Source organism: Perca flavescens, chromosome 1 (genome assembly GCF_004354835.1).
Source record: "Perca flavescens isolate YP-PL-M2 chromosome 1, PFLA_1.0, whole genome shotgun sequence".
In the NCBI taxonomy this organism is placed as follows: Eukaryota; Metazoa; Chordata; class Actinopteri; order Perciformes; family Percidae; genus Perca; species Perca flavescens.
Genome location: NC_041331.1, coordinates 23,230,577 through 23,248,034, shown reverse-complemented (window position 1 = coordinate 23,248,034; position 17,458 = coordinate 23,230,577). Strand labels below are relative to the sequence as shown.

The 17,458-nt window shown below is 37.2% G+C and overlaps 1 protein-coding gene across 4 annotated transcripts; it reads left to right on the top strand.

The window, feature by feature from the left end:
- The first annotated feature begins 1,094 nt into the window (after positions 1-1,094).
- stk33 (serine/threonine kinase 33) lies at positions 1,095-17,173 on the top strand. 4 transcript variants are annotated; one of them, XM_028580489.1, is made up of 14 exons: positions 1,095-1,179; positions 4,732-4,784; positions 7,106-7,278; positions 8,472-8,585; positions 8,730-8,834; positions 9,004-9,142; positions 11,056-11,141; positions 11,819-11,906; positions 12,793-12,868; positions 13,016-13,128; positions 13,301-13,386; positions 13,473-13,545; positions 15,060-15,217; positions 16,194-17,173. In XM_028580489.1, exons 3-14 carry the CDS (start codon positions 7,162-7,164, stop codon positions 16,377-16,379), a joined length of 1,341 nt encoding a protein of 446 aa, XP_028436290.1. In that variant the 5' UTR covers positions 1,095-1,179; positions 4,732-4,784; positions 7,106-7,161; the 3' UTR covers positions 16,380-17,173. The 4 variants fall into 4 exon arrangements, with proteins under 4 accessions (XP_028436290.1, XP_028436281.1, XP_028436307.1 ...); XM_028580480.1 differs by having other exon boundaries at positions 4,732-4,820; XM_028580506.1 differs by having other exon boundaries at positions 4,732-4,820; positions 16,190-17,173.
- Positions 17,174-17,458: the final 285 nt, after the last annotated feature.

Sequence of the window (17,458 nt, the reverse complement as noted above, 5' to 3'; positions counted from 1 at the left end):
ATAAATAATTTTGTAATTAGTAGCTGAATTACAGTGAACATGCATTTATTTCTTAATGAAGAGAGAATGGGGAAGCCGCATCCAGCAGACAAACTGAAAAGCAAATGTTATTTTAAGGTAGATTTAATGAAAATATGGTATGGGTGCAGCTAAAAGTCATGCCAAGATTAAAATTCAGGCTGCCCAAATAAGAGTTATGGTTAAAGATTTACAGAGCCCGGCTTCCACTAATCACTTTAAATTGCAGGAGCTGGAGCTTAAGTCAGTTAAAACTGTTTATAGGTTACCAAGGAACTTTAAAGCAGCAATAAAAAAAAATGTGGCTTCTGTCCTGAGTTTGGAGTTGAAATTGTTGACAAAGACATTTCAATTGTGGTAATAAATAGTGTAATAGTTCTGATGTTACAAGAAATGTAATTCAAAATTGTCTTGTAAGTGCAGAAAAAAAAATCTTTGACCATAATTGTAGATAAAAGATGGTATCAGGATGCGATCATTCCAAATGGCTTTGCACAGGCAAATGACTGAGTCAACAGTACTGCATGTCTTGGTAAAATACTGTAAGAGAGAGAAAGGTATGAACATGTATGAAAGTTTGCTCCTACAGCTGCTTTGATCATAGGAATAAACTAACACACCCCTTATTGTTAACCTTTTATTTATGATGTCATTATCATAGCTTTAATTAAAATCCTATTTTTTGTAGGACTATATTTAATTGCTACTCTGGTAATCTTCACAGTTGATAAAGTGCAAAACACTTCAAAGTGTTGACTCTCTAAGGTTGTCTTTATCTTATTTCTATACAGATAACCGTGGCTGAATTGATTCAAAATGAAATGTACTAACAACTCAGACAAACCCTTTAGATTTGTCCACTAGATGGAGACTAAGGACCAAGAAAAATCCAGGGTGCCACAGGAAAAAACTGGCCGATCATTTATGGTTATTGTGCACGTTGTAAAGTCCTGTTGTGGTCACCTTTTTATTAAAGTAAGGTCTAATTCACGTCGGTCGACACAGACGACCATGGATGTATTGAGAGAACGACCCGACCCCCTGTTCATCCATTGGAGTTTTGTCCCTCTTCGCTTTCCATAGTCGCTCGCCGAAAAAGTTTTTGCGTGAAGACCATGGAAGACCAACCCTCTGAATGAAAATGCTCTACTCTTATAAGAGGTAAGGAACTTTGACTGAATCTACAGCAGCAGTCACATTTTACATAAGTTATAGTCACATTTGTATCGCTTTGGACGTTTTTTATCGTTTTGACACGTCAGTATCATGTTAAAAGCAGACGCTTGTGCAATTTCATGTTTCGTTGCCATGACAACGTGTTGCATGGGGGAACGCTAGCTAGCTTAACATTACCTAAAAGTGACTGTCACGTCTTCAAGTTTTCCTGTTTATTTCATATTTCAACAAAATTAGCGTTACCTTTTTTGTTGGAACGTCACAATATGGTTAATTGTCTCCAATATGTATTTGAATATGCCAGGCTTTTTAAATAGGCGTTAATTAGTTAATCTCTAACATTATTAGCTTGCTCAAGTGGTAAAGAGTTAATGTTAAAGCTGTAACGTTAGTCTTGAAGATCTGTTAGCTAGCTAGCTAAGTCACTAACGTTATGAAGGAGATAACGTTAACACACAATGATTGAACCTATGGCCCACTGATTAAAGTAATGCAATATTTGTACTGTATTTGCAGTATTACAAACTGGGTGTCTGGGGTGGAACTATGCACACAATTCTGAAAACTTGAAGCTACTGTGTCAACAACTACACTCCAGACCATATAAATATATTGATATTCATTCTATAGAAATAGAATAAGATTCATTAGTTTAAGTTACTGCTGCTGGAGCAGTGGATGTCGATTATGTTAATATGTTTAAACGCTTCAAGCATAGCTATGTATACTGGATATGTTCACCAGCTGTTACCTCCTGTAATACCCCTGATTGAACTAGCTAGGTGAACTAATGGTACTATTTTTACATTTTCAAGTCAGGTAAAGCTTCATCATTTGTCATAATTTGAAACCTGAATCTGAATTCTAACTGGGAAAAAAAAACACACTAAGATATTTAGTGAAGAGCGTCAACATTATCAGCTTGGCAGTTGGACAATGAATGATTTATAACTGAAGGTGTAGACATCTGTGTATTCTGATATGAATGTGCTGACTTCTCTCTGGGTTGTCATTGAAATGAATTTGATTTGTTCTTGTTTCTGCTATGGCCTACATTCTTCTAGATGTCTGCCCTCCTAGCTTCCCAAGGCTGAGCCCAGCAAAGGCAGAGATTAGCCTTAACCAGGATTAAACCAATGAGAAAATTTGAATTTGTTGGCCCTTATCTCCTAGCAACATGTGGAGTGCTCTGAGCAAATGACAGAATTTGATCCTTTCCTTCCTTTAAGCAAAGCATGTTCTCTTGCCAATAGACATTTATCAAACATGACCATTGGAGACAAGGAATTCTTGGAGTGGCCTTTAAATTATTTGTTTATGGGAACACCACATGTATTACTTGTTTGCTGAGTGTAGGAATAGCAATTTAAAGAACCTTCTTTTTGTCAGTCCTGTAGCCCATCTGTTGTTTAGTATATTTTCACAGCTCTTTAGTAAGTCTGTTGTATGCTTTAATGGCTTAATGTGTTCTTGGTATTGCATTTAGACCACAGGCTTTGATAATCTCTCTCACCACATAACTTAGTAGATGGGCTCTATATTTGCATTCTAAACATGCAATTTCTTGCCTCATCAGGTAATGTAATTCCACGCTTCATTAGGACTGTGAAGTTTATCATTTGTCATCAAAGCCAAGCTGTCAATAAATGATTAAGTTTCACATGAGGAAAATGTAATATTTGGGCTTAAGCAAAACGGATAGCAGTGTACATTTTAATTCCAGTAAGTAAGATTTTATTTTTGTTAGATTTTCAGGCTATATTTTAGTAGCTGCTTGTTACAGCTTGAGGCACCATTATTAGAGAGCTGCTTACATTATTAGAGAGCTGCTTAAGCCTAATTTATTTTGCTATTTATTCCATTAAAGAAAGCAAAGACCCTGTACAATAATTGAAATGTGTAATATCTTGATGGTCTGGTTAAGATTGAAAAGTGGTAAGCTGCAGTTGTTCTACTGGCGATAGCCACCTATAAATGACATTAGGACTGCAAATAACGATTATTCCCATCATTGATAAGGTGTTGATTATTTTTACTAACCAATTAGCTGTTAAGTATCAAAAATGTCAGAAAATAGTGATAAATGTCTATAATTTCTCACAGTCAAAGGTGATATCTTCACATATCTTCTTTGGCCAGAGATGTGCAGAAAATCTTCACATTTGAAAAGCTGAACCCCCAGCATATCGCTTATGCTCTGCTGATAGATACGCCTTCCTACTTGCGGGTGCCCTTAAAACTGGTAGATCAGCAGCAGTATTATTGCCATTTATACAACATTGTCAGAATTGTTCAACTGTTCAACAGTTTTATAGTGCAGGATGTAAAGGACACTGCAGCCTAGGGGTGAGTAGCAGTCTTATTGACATTAAGGGTGGGAGAAAGAGAGTAAATATATACTGTATAACCTTGAGTTAATGAAAGACAAGCAGGTTTAAGGAAAGAAAAGTTGCACAGGATCAGAGTCATTCTTTGTATGTCTGTGCTCCCTTTGTTCCAAAGTGACATTGATTTTGTGCACTAAGTTCTTGAGACAATATCCCGCACACTCCCGGTCATTAGGCACAACGTATTTGTTCACTCAGTAGTGTAAATAAACACAAATTGCTGTCTGACAGAATGATGGAAAGATGAGGCAAGTATGGGCTTGACTTGTGATGAACCTTCGGCTCTGATTACTTCCTGCTGAAACTGGAGATGTAAAAGGTGGACCACAGCCTGTGTTTCTTTCTTTTCTAAGGGTTGGGGTGTGTACTGATGTTTGCTCATCTTTCAGACCATTAGGCTATGTTTTGACAATTTTAATTTGTGCTGTCTACTATTATTTAGTCATTATTTGACGTAGTTAATAATTACCTCCGCCAAGGACATTATGTTTTTGGTTCGGTTTGTCCATTTCTTTGTTTGTTTGTTTGTCAGCAGGATTACGGCTTTATTGATACAGAAATTCATACTGCATTAACATTGTGAGATAGAGCATGCCTTGGCGGAGGTCTGCGCTGTCCGAGTGTCCTTCTAGTTGTATTTATTCTTGGGTCAGTCCTCTATGTAGAGATGGAAAAAAAGAGATCCATGCACAGAATTTGGTAATACTTTAACTATCAAGTAAATACCAAAAGAATAAGCATTCTAAACTTGGTCTTTCAAGCAGGTTTTAAAATTGTACGTTATGTACAGTTACCCAGACTGAAAATGTTGCCTTAATGGAAGACATTTTAGGTGAACAGGTGGCACAGGAGCACAATTCTTACCCATTACTGCTGAGAGGTTTTATTTCCAGCAATTTGGTCATGCAACAAACACAATTGGCCAAGTTGCATGCTGGGATAGGATCACATCCTTGTCACTGCATTAGCGATTCTTGAGTGTTTTTCGGGTCAGCTCCACTGAAGAGTGGTGGTATTTGGGAGGAATATCGGGGACCTCCTGCCTGTTACAGTCCGCCCTCTTAGTGAAGTTCCTTACTGGTGGGTAAAAAGAATTGGTAGCTTTTCCCAGTAGCATTTACAATTTCCAATATTTTTTTTACCTTCACAGTAGAGACAGAGATACTGGTGTGGTGGAATTTCCAGCTTACGGACTCATGCTATGTAAGTTGAGACAGCGGTACCCCAGGTCTCATTCAGGTCAGTGTCCAACATAACCTCATATCCTGTCTCAGGCAGTGGAGTAGTTCAACTCTATGTCTCTACAGATTTAGGGAGTCTAGGCAGATAGGGAATGTTTTGATCCAGGACTGTCTCCTTTTGGAGGTCAGTGGAAACAGGGTAAAGGGGCCCGACACACTTTAGCGTGGATCCCAGAAAAAAATAGACTCAACTAGGTTTTAAGTAAGCCTACATATTTACGGTGCCCGCAATATCTTTGTTTACATTAAAGGTTCAGCTAAACTTAGTCATCAAAGTCTACCGAATCTTCTTCACTTATGTGAATCAATTGTGCTGTTCCTGAGTTTTTCCTTAAAGGTGCCCTGCCACACGTATTTCATTACTTTGTGGTAATGTCTGAAGTTCTTCCATGGACTCTGTAACATTTTTTGTGGAAAAAATTCCTTGGTTACCTTGTTTCAAGCCATTCTAGCATGGTATAGAAAGCCTACAGGACGACTCAGCTTGATTTCTGCCAGTTCTCATTAATATTCAACAAGCTAAGCTGTTTGAATCTGATTGGCTAACAGCTAGCCAATGAGAGCCTGGCTGTCAGAATCCTTTACCCAGCCCAACTGGGCGAGCTAATGAATAGTAATGAGCTTAAGCAATATGATGTCAGACTGACCAGCTTTTGTAATTGGCCTGATTTCTCTGCTTATTTCTTTTCAGTGGCTAGAGCTGACAAAGGAGCTTAGCAGTTCATTTTCACCTTCACAACATAACACATATTTCAAAAAATGCAAGTAAAAATGGTTTTGTATGGCAGGGCACCTTTAACACCTTGATCAGGGTTCAAATGCAGTAATTCTTGGGTGCATTTGGACACCGAGTCTGATCATTTTTTTGGTTTAATTTATACCTCCAGCCCTACAAGTCATCAGTTTGTGTTTGTCTTTGGGTGCAAGCTGCAGTGTAAACAGTTTAAGTCATTAAGTTAAAAAACAGAAACAAGTAAGTAATCTATTTTGTGTTTTGACCATTAGTTTGATCTGTAGTATTAGAAACTAGAGATTGCAGATAGACAACCCCAAGCTTAAAGCATTTCAAACCTATGTCTCTTAGTGACCCTTTTTAAGGTCAGACTTCTCACCCTGACCCTGATATCCAATTTCCTTTGCATCGGGGATCTGGGGACCAGACACCTCCATTAGGAGACACCTGAGGTGCACAGGACCCTCCTCCTCCAGTCACTTCAAGTCCCCAGTGATACACTCATCACATGCCTCTGTCTTCCACAAATGAGCTGTGATTGAGGTGATTGGAATTTCCAGAGGCTGTCACAATCGTTTTGATTGGGAAATAGACAGGAGATAATGGGAGAGACAGGCCTGTTATGAGAGCCCTGTCGGGGTTAAAATAATGCATCAGAGGGAAGAGGTTAAAGACACCGCTTCCTTGTTAATAATTAATTGCTGTGCATGTGATGGATCCACTTCATTGCTCCCAGTCATCACTTGGTAATTGCTTTACATTTAATTTGTCTTAGAGACTGTTTCTCAAGCTGGGTAAATTGTGCTTAAAGTTAATATGAGCTCAGACTGAGACATAAGTTTGGTCATAAACCAGTGATTAAAATATGACAAGTTTTACCTAAGGAAGTAAAGATTCAGTAATTCTATACACTAGTTCTTGAATTAACTTCATGAGCTAATTTAAAGATGATGTCTTCAATACTCGTAAAATAAGCTTAAATTAAAAGTATGTTGTTAATTTCTCAATATTTTTTTGAAACTAGCAGGGATGATTGCTTGTATTAGAGAACATTTGTGTATTTTTTTTGGTAGTCGGTAATATTATATTTTGAGATATTGACAAATTGGATACAAAACTGTTAATTTGGTAAACTGAATGTTATTGTCTCTGAAGCAAAAAGTGCCGGCGGTATGGAGGAAAAGAAGTCACACACAGCACGCTGACGTACAGAAGTAAACATGGAGACCACTGTGTACTATCGTTCGGTTTGGTGGTTAATATGCATAATGTTGTGGCACCAACAATGTACCAACAATACAGATACAGACACAGAAAACTTTATTAATCCTCCAGGTCAGGTTGAGTTCATATTTTATCAGCTCTCTGGGCCACCAGGTCTTTCTGCTGGACTCCAGTGATCTTAGAGCAGACCTTAACAATGTTCACAAACTTGTGTTGGTCTTTAATAAACACTAGATTTTAAGAAATCCACTGCATTCGCGTTTTATTGAGTTGTCAAAGAAATGCAGAAAATGCTAAATAACTTCTTGAATTTATTTCATGGACAGCCAATCATCCTATGGCCTGACAAGGAATTTCAGAGAGACAATGACTGCATCTCTAGATGACACAAGCTTATGCTAGTGGATTGGACATGAACATGTTGTCCCTGCAGACCAGCAGTGACACTTTGGAGAGGAATGTGCCTTTAATACGCCTGGAGGATGATGCTGACCTCAGGGTATGGAGAGCTTCTTTCTTTTTTTTTAACAATGTTTTTATTACTTTTCATTGCAAATACAATTCTCAACAGATTCAGATTTGGTGGATACATGTGCAGCAAAATCATCTCAGGGTCAAGTGGAATGTTTACAGACAAGATGAACATAGTTTTATTGATCACCTTTTGTCACACTCCCAGACACAGTGCATGTTCCTTTTAGCCTCATTACATTTAAAACAAAGGTCAGGTATATTACTGTGGTATTTATTCAATGTAACAGGAGTTGGGTATGTCTGCATCAGCCAATCATATTGGAGTAGCAATTGTTTGTTAAAATGTCCTCTAAGGATGAGAGTGCAGGGATCCCCACTAATTGGTTTTGTATAGAAGAAATAAAGTTCCTCACTTGGAGATATTTAAAAAAAAATATTCTTGAAATGTTACACATTAGAGAGATTTCTTCAAACTACTATACTTATTCCTTTCTTTGCCCATATCTGGAATCCTGCATCCAGCTTGCCTGGTTTAAATAAAACATTGCCCCACACTGGGCTGAATTGTGACAGAGACTCCAATATGTTCATATATTCTTTTACCTTACCATACCATACATTAAACATATTAAGAACTATAGGATGAGTAGTATGTGTTCTTAAGTACTTTAGTTTGGCTGAAATGGAGAGCTTCTTTAAATGATTCTACTGCAGCCTTGCTATGGGGCCACCACTGAAGAAGTCACACATGCTCACTGGTGACCTCTATAGTTCACTCTTATCTGCACCAGAAGAGAATCAAACTTCACTTTGCTGCTGTATAGCCCCCCTTCATTGGGGAATTTGACTGCTCGCTTTGCCAAATCCAAAGCAGCCAGTGCTCAGCCTTGCATGCACACAGATAATGATCAAGTTAATTAGACCTGAGATTGAACGAACTGCAGCAGCAACTTAATCATTTGTAACTTGATTAGAAATACTATATTCTGCACCTCCAGAGACCTGAAAAATGTTCCGTCTTTTTTCAGAGAGCTTGAAATTAGGATGTACTTTGGAATTCAGGTCTTCAGTTAAGACATAATGTTTTTGTAATCCAAGACAGTAAAATTATCCTAAAGTCTTACACACAAGCTCAAGGGAAATCCTTTGTTGTATCTGACTGACAGTAAGCAGGTGTAGATTACAAATGTATTAATGTTTTCTTTCTTATCCCCATAGGAAATCTATGAATTTGGAAGGAAATTGGGTCAAGGTAGCTTTGGAGTTGTTTATGAAGCCACTCACATTGAGACACAGACAAAATGGGCTATTAAAGAGGTTTGCAGACCAGCGGTGAGTGCATTTTGCATACCTTTGGCGGGGCCGGTTTTTTAATTTAACAAAAAGTTGCCCTAATAAGTTATGTTTGGAAAGAAACAAATGCCCACAACCATGCTGAAACTCCATTAACTCTGATTTGACTTTCTGTCACTTCAGGCAGGAAGTTCCAAAGCAGAGATGCTGGAGCTGGAAATAAACATTCTCAAACAAGTGAATCATGCTCACATAATACGTCTCCAGGAAGTCTACCACACGGCTAAGGTAAGCATTGCTAACCTTTAAGTAACAAACTCAAAGTCAGCCAAATAGAGAGAGTGGGATAGGTGTAATGCATGTGACATACCATAATCTTTGATTACTCAGAAATATTACTAATAAGCACAGACAAATTGACTGTATGGTCCGGTGCATTTTCTCTGCTTGTTTCTAGATGACTTATTTGGTTACTGAGCTGTGTGTTGGAGGTGAACTGAAGCACCTGTTGCAGCGGAAAAAGTTCTTTACAGAGGATGAGACAAGGCACATCATCTGTAGCTTAGCCGATGCCGTTGTTTACCTGCACAAAAGAGGTAATGTCATCCTACAGATTGACATTTTGATAGTGTTACAAATCATTTCAACACTAGCTGACAAGTTTTTGATGACCTCCAGTGATTGGAGTCCTCACCTTGCTGCTCACTACACTCTGAAATTCCTGATAGGGGTGTTTACAGGTGTATGACAACACCTGGATGTGGTTACTATTGCAACATACATGAAAGTTGTAACCAGAAGACAAGTGAAACAATGCTATTCAGCTTGTTGTTAAGTTACTCCATACTCTTACAGTAATTATACTGTAGTGTGGAATAAGTATTACTGGATTTATTATGTTTTAGTCTAGGGTGTTTTATATGTTTTTATTAAATACACAGGTGGAATTGGGAAACACCTCAGGCCTTGTTCGGACTGTGTTTTAAATAAACTGCGCTTCAGTTAAGTATATATATATATATATATATATATATATATATATATATGTATGTATGTATGTATGTATGTATGTATGTATGTATGTATATATATATATATATATATATATATATATACTATATATATATATATATATATATATATATATATATATATATATATAAGTGCCATTATTATACTCTTTTGTGTTGCCCTCAGTAATGTGAGATTCCTTGCCATTACGGCTTTCAGTAATTACAGAAGCGTGGCTCATTTTTGATAAAACAGCAATAATAAACAACTTCCAGAAAAAAAACATGATTAACATTTTAATTAAATCTACATGTTTTATGCGGAAATGCTGTTTCCCCTTTTAATGGTGAGATCTTTGGTTAGAGGTAATTTAGGACATTGCCTGACATGAGGCATCACTACCTGTGGCTAATGACTAATTTACAGCAAGCCAGGGAGCAATACTGATTAATAATGTTTTGACATGGAAAGTCCCTCTCTGCTGGTTTTCCTCACCTCTGTAGAAACTAATGATACAAATAAGAAAGTGCTGGCTTCGAATTAAAACATAACCCTCTGTCAAAAGACCAATTGTTAGGCTTAAATTTGTTTGGGTTTTCTCAGATTATCAAATATCTGCTGTCCTTTGTCGGACTCAGCTGCTGTTTGTCACATGCTGTAAGTCTTCAGAGCTATACTTAGACTCTGTTTGCCTTACTGTAGACTGTTTTGAGCTGTAATGCTAACACATCCTGGTTACAACATGGTACATTTTGCATGTACTAAAGTACATGTACATTCTACATTTTGCATTGTAATAAAAAACGTAATTTATGAATATGAAATTAGGAGTTCTGCTGCTAGCAAGCAGTCGAAAAAAAAACAGGTATCATTGAACAAAAGATATCTTAAATGGATGAAGGAAAGAAAGAACGTGTAGGTGTTTGTTTTGTGCATACCAGTTGGTCTAATGTACCTTTCACACACCATCAACACTTTTGCGTTTTATAATTGGTTGCTTCAAACAGTGCAGTGAAAAGGACAGCCCAGGGCAAATTGTATTTTTCCTTCTGCCTTCTCTCACTCCACCAAGTTTTGTTAACGAGGCCCTTCAGCCTGGCCTACTGTAAGCAAGGTAAACAGATCACTGTTAGTGTGTGCAAAACATATTTTTTTCTGGTGACTGACATTAGCAAATCGTGTTGCTCTTAACTCTAATCACAGCTTTATTTATTTTCTTCAGAGCTAAGGTCATGATTGATGATTTACCTAGGAATTATTTTGGTATTTAATAAGAGAAAATCAGCATCACAGCAACAGTGACAACTGCAGAGTTGTGTGACACTTCTCAGTGTCACTTCTCACCCCCTTTTCACCCATTTGATCCATTGTTGATAGAAAAAATCAATATGAATATTGATTACAACAACTGTGTTGTGTATTGTGTTGTATACATCCATGTTAAAACTGTATTAAAGCATTGTGTCTGTGTAAAGGTTTTCCTCCCCATATCTTACAGACATAGTGCACCGGGACTTGAAACTTGAGAACATTCTTGTACAGAATGATCTTGATGAGGATGATAATGGCAGGATTAATATCAAGGTAAGATGGTGACACAAACTGTGAAACTTTCCATCACTCCATCGCTTCTTATCCATTCTCTGTCATACTTACTACAGGCCTCTGATGTGCACTTTTTCTTTGCCCATTATCTCCTTTATATTCATACTACCTACCTACCTACCTACCTACCTACCTACCTACCTACCTACCTATCATCGATTATGACAGACATCCTCAGGTTTACCTTTATAGTATACCTTTACACAGAGAGACTGTATCTTTAAACAAATTACTAGCTGAGCACAGCACGTTGTGTGCACTGACAATGAGCAGATACCTGGTGTGCGAGCTACAACAACTCTCTGTTTTTCTCTCTTTGTCTCACACACACATACACAAACACCCACATACTGTAATGTACATGTTGTGAGAAAGTGTTGTTGTGGCACAGTATTCATTCATTTAATTTCACAGGAGTTGGTCTTTTCTGGATTTCTTTTTGCTTTTGTAATAATTTCATACCCCTTTGCAAATATGTGGACCCATACAAGCTATGATGCTATTCATGTAAATTATCAAAGTTGTTTGTGCTCAATGTCCAGCCTTGTTTTCCTGACAAAAGCACCTATAAAAAATACTTCAATGTGGGTTCTGTCAGCACATCTAAATCAAGTTTATTTTCATCCCATGTTTCATGTGTGCTATTCTCTACCTAGGTGACAGACTTTGGATTATCGGTGAAGACAGGTGGTGTAGGGATTGAGAACATGATGACTGAGGCCTGTGGGACTCTTATCTATATGGGTATGATGCCTATATCTCCTACAGCATGCTAGTAGACCACACAGATGACCACAGGGATAAAACTCTTAAGTTTGAATGAGTGCCATCTTCCACAGTATCTTTTTGGTTCTACCACTGGGAGGTGCAAAAGTTGGAAATGTTATATAGTGGTTTTAAGTTTGTAAGTGTGATTCTATTTTAGCATGCAGAATGCATCAGGTGTATTTTATATTTATACTTGTACTGTAAAGGTACTGCAGAGTTTTTAACCTATAGTGGTGCTATGGAGCAATGTTTGTATTAGCAGGTCCCTGTGTTGTTTGTATCTCAAGCTCTACTAGCAATTGCACATTACTGCAGAGTGTAGAGTGCGGTAGTACAAATGTGTAGTGTATGCAAGCTACAATATGACATCCCTTGGTTTCTTGCTATTCCAATCATAGACAACTGGTGGAGTTAAAGTGCCAAAAAATGTGGCAATATAAGAGACTGCTAGGCGATTTTAACATGGATATAAACAATTCAGGTTTCAAAGTTTGTAAAAGAAATTGGCTTTGTGAGTGTTTTATGAGACCGGAAATGCACTCAGCATGTTTGCTGAGAAACACTGAATCTGAACATTTTTACTTTGCGTGCTTTGCAACAGTTGTTGCATTTACCTACATCACAACCAACCTACAAAACAGTTCTGGCATGGACCAGCTGTAAATCATGACTCATGTTCTTGTGGTGTGCAGTGTGTCCTTGTGAGTATACTGATGAACATGATACAAATAATATGGGATTTGCTTGAAACGTTGCTCCACTAGTGGTCAAAAACTAGTTTTACCTGGTGGTTTTAGGCCAGAAATTTTTCATATCTCACAGAAAGAAAAGTCATACATTTGTGTATGCATGTGAATTTCAGCACCTGAAATGATGAGCGGTCGTGGTTACAGCCAGTGGTGTGATGTGTGGAGCATTGGAGTCGTTATGTATATGTTGTAAGTAGACACTACCCACACATACTATATAGACATACACCCATCCATCCATTCATCCATCCATCCATCCATCCATCCATCCATACACACATGTCATACATACATACATACTACGAATACATGTGTCTGAGCTGTGTCTCCCTTTAGGTTGTGTGGGGAGCCTCCGTTTGTGTCCAAAACAAAGGCAAACCTACTTAAGGAGATTATGAACAAAGAAGTCAAATTTACTCAACCCATCTGGGCCACAGTCAGTGATGCAGGTGACACTTAATAATACATTAATGAAAAATGTAATCCTGCAACAAAGGAGAAATTGTTTGTGATATGGAGTGAATTTATTTTTTCATTGATAAGAAGCACAGGATGTTGCATACATGCAGCTTTACTGTTTAGTTTGTCACTAACAAACTCACCGATTGGCTGTCTCAACAGCAAAAAATCTATTGACTTGCCTTCTGAAGGCGGACCCTGCCTACCGTATGTCCGCTAATCAGCTACTAGAAAACCCTTGGATTACAGTAAGGCAATGATCGTTCCAGCTGCATTCATAAACTTTACCAAATGAGTCACACAAGGAGCTCTTATTGGGTGCTTTGTCCAACAGGGTGACACTAATGTGCCTGCTATGCCGTCCAATGTGCTGGAGATGATGCGCAACCACCTGGAACAGAAAGAGAGTAAGACGATGATGAAGATTTAACTTAATTCTTATAAATTAATCCAGGTCATGAGGAGATAATTTGAATAAACAACATTGTGCAAGTGTATAAATATATGATATAATATATATATATATATATATATATATATATATATATATATATATATATATATATATATATATATATATATATATATCCAGTATAATGGATGAAGTGGAGGCAAAACAATTCAGTTTTTAAACATTTTTTAAGGTTTTAGTCTGTTTGACTAATAGTCAGTGTTGGACGAGTTACTTATGTAATGTAATACATTATTGATTACTAGTTACTGTTATGAGAGTAAGTAGTTATATTACAATATTACTGTCTCTGAATTGTAATGCTTTACACTACTTTTGCGTTACTTTTGAGTTACTTTCACCAAAATAAAAGTGGAAGTATGACTTGGCAGGTAGCTTGTGAATTTTACCAAGGAATCAACAAAGTCTCATTTTTATCCACCATATACATCATAATTTATTAATATTATTTTGTATTATTAATCTGAATCTGCAAAGTGACTAAAGCTATAAAATAGTTAAGTAAATCACAATAGCCTACTTGACTCTGAATTGTGTTAGAAGTAGCCAATAAGTAGGAGAAAATGACTCAGTTAAAAGCATCTTACAATTGAATCGAAGTAGCCTACGGTAGGCTATAGTTACTTTCCACTGCTGATAAAATGTAATGATATTACGTGTAGCAAGACTAAACATTAATTCCCGTCATATTGTTATCTGTCAGTTGCTCGGGCACATTACTGTCAGCACTGACAGGACACAGATGTCCCTAGCCTACCGTCTCTGGTTCTTGCTCTGACCACGGGAACAGTGACAAGACAGCTTGCTTCAACGTAGCGTAAAAAAATAATGTCCATGTCGCAACATGTTTTGCGGATTTGGTGAATTCTTAAAAAAACAAACGCCACTAAATGTCGGGTTAAAATGCGTTGTAACTCGCGTTACTGAGATTGTAACGGATATAATATTACCGACATTTTATTAGTAATGCGTTATATTACTGCGTTACAACAAAAAGGAATACATTACTGTAATTGCGTTACTTTTGTAACTCGTTACTCCCATTACTGCTAATAGTAGATTTCATTTTAGCAGTGAGAGTTAGCTGGTAAAGAAGCGTGAAGCGATAGTATTGTTGCTATGATTTCCTGCAGTTTAGTACTGATGTTTAACCTGCTGAACTGCTACAAAAATGTATTTGAGGTGTCCTGATATATAATTTTAACAGATACCGACCAGCCATTCAGAAACAATTTCTCTCACAAGGATTGGCTGTGCTGTACCCAGAACCATTGGATAAGTCAAACTTACCAAATAAGGTCAATTTAGTAAAATCTACACAGTTACTGGTTGTATGAGGCTTTTACAGTGGAGAGTACTTAGGAAGGAGGAGGAGGGACGGAGAGAGGGATTAACCAAAGCCACATGAGGTAACTTGATGTTGATGTTATTTAAAATCATCCACAACAGGAACACAGACTGTGGAGGACTTGTCCCTCACCTCTTCTGAGGTCACACTGGACCCAACCCCGCTCCCCAGGGTAGCTTCAACAGAAACAGATAGCAGCTGTAGGAGGGATGCTGAGAGAGACAACAGTTTATGCCCACCCTCCACATCCACCACCACGGTACTGTATTTCTGTTTAGCACAGCTTTACATTTTGACCATACCTGCTTATGTGTGTTTTTTTTTTTTATTCAGGACTCTTAAATTTAAATGGCTCCCAAATCGTTTTAAAGATGTAAAGTAAAGTCTCTTCTTATCTATTTAGGTACTGTTACGTCTGCTTACACATCTCTTACCTCATGTGGTAATTATCTTGTTTTTAACTAAGACTATCTCATTAACTTAGCCCTTACAGCAAAACCGTTTTTGACAAAGCTGTTGGAAGTTTTTGACAATTTGATAATTTTGTAATGCCAACAACTGAGCTCACATGGGTAAGCAACAAAACTGGTCCTGAATAAACCATAATAACTATTTCCTCTACATCATAAGAATATACATAGAGGAATAGGTAGTAACCTTAACATTCCCCTTTTAGATTTTGCAAAGGTACGTTATAGTTAGGTACTTTAAACTCCCAGCTGCACATGGTTTTACATTGCAATGGGCAGTAGCAAGTTACTGTATTTATCAGTTTCTGATATTCATGTCAATGTGGAAATTATGATTGTCAATCTCATATACGAGACAGGTTTAAAACAAAACAAAAACTGAATTTTCCTTAATGGGAAACTAAAACTGTATAGGTCAGCCCTTAGCTACTCTATATGGTCATGGAATCCAGGTTTCCATCTCTCTTCTTTGCCTTTGGGATATTCTTGTATCTTGGAATAAAGACTAAAGAGAGTGGTGGCGGTGATCTAAATTTAAAAACTACAAATATCTACAGCTGTACATTCTGGATTTTTAACACAAGCTTTGTTATGTACCTGCCTTTGTGCTTTCATATTGCCATGCATGCATTACCACTAGATGGTGCCAGATTTACCTATTACAGAAGATGGCAATAAAGGTGTAGCGATGCAGCAGTTTTTAAAATGGATGTGATAGTTAATTCAGTTATGTAAGAAGAATATGAATCTTATCCCTGCAGTCAGATGCCAGTGGGAAACCCTCCACACAGCCGAGTGCAAAGCAGCGCCGGCTTCGGGACAAGAAGGACGTCGGTACAGGACAGAAACCAGCCTCTGAGCTCAGTAAGGCAGACGACCAGAGACCTTCTACCTCCAGCAAAAGTAGGACTGGCCCCCGCAAACTCTAAGACCAATACCCCTTTAGAATAAAAAGACTAAACTAAAAGATGAGCCATTTCACTTATAAAAGAGTGAGAGAGAACCATATGGAGAGAACACACAGTTGGGCAAAAGAAAGTGAGCACACGAGAGAAAAACCTTTACTTGGACCTTTTACTTATTTTTCTTATACACTTTATTTAATGTTATTATTTTTATTTCATGAAATTCTGTGTTTTAGCAGTTATGTGAATGAAACTGCTGTGAATGGTGCAACCCTTTATGGTGATTAACAGAAACTAAGCAGTGACAAATAAATGGGCCTCATATGCAAGTGTAAAAATAGTACAAGAAGTCTGAGAAAACTGCAGCTAAGGGTCCAGCCTCAGCAGTGCCTCGTGCCAAAGGAAAGAGCCCTCGGTCTGAGGTGCTCCTCAGATGGGGCCAAACTGCTGGACAAATGCCAACTGTTTGAGAACATCATGCAGCCCAAATACAGACTCACACTTTTATAGTGGCCAGCAAACAGGGATTTAATGAGTTTGTCAGATATTACTGGTGGCATCTGATTGAAGGCTTTTATTATACAGCAGGTACCTAGAGTTAGTTGAGTAAAGAGAGCTACCCAGGAGATTTGAGCACAGCTCATTCCTTAATAAATTCCTAATTTAGTAATTGACTTACTACCTAGCAGCGTACCTTGTCATTCTTAAAGTCATCTTTTTATTTATATACACTGTAAATGTATGGCTATAGAAATGATTACATCTCTTATGTAAAAAGTGAATGTTAATTTATTACTTTGGGAAAAAAATAATTATTAGCTAAAGGTCAACGGGTGTAATAATCTGGTCTAATATATATATATATATATATATATATATATATATATATATATATATATATATATATATATATATATATATATATATATATATATATATATTTAAATAAGACTTTAAATGTGCCAAATATCACAAAACACAGAACTGTTTCACAACATTTTCGGCTATTTTATTTTCAATAACATGAACATATTTTTTTTATTGTTTTACAATTACATGCTAAATTGCTGAGAATACTTATATCAAGAGTACAGGAAATTTGACTGCATATCATTTCACAACGCC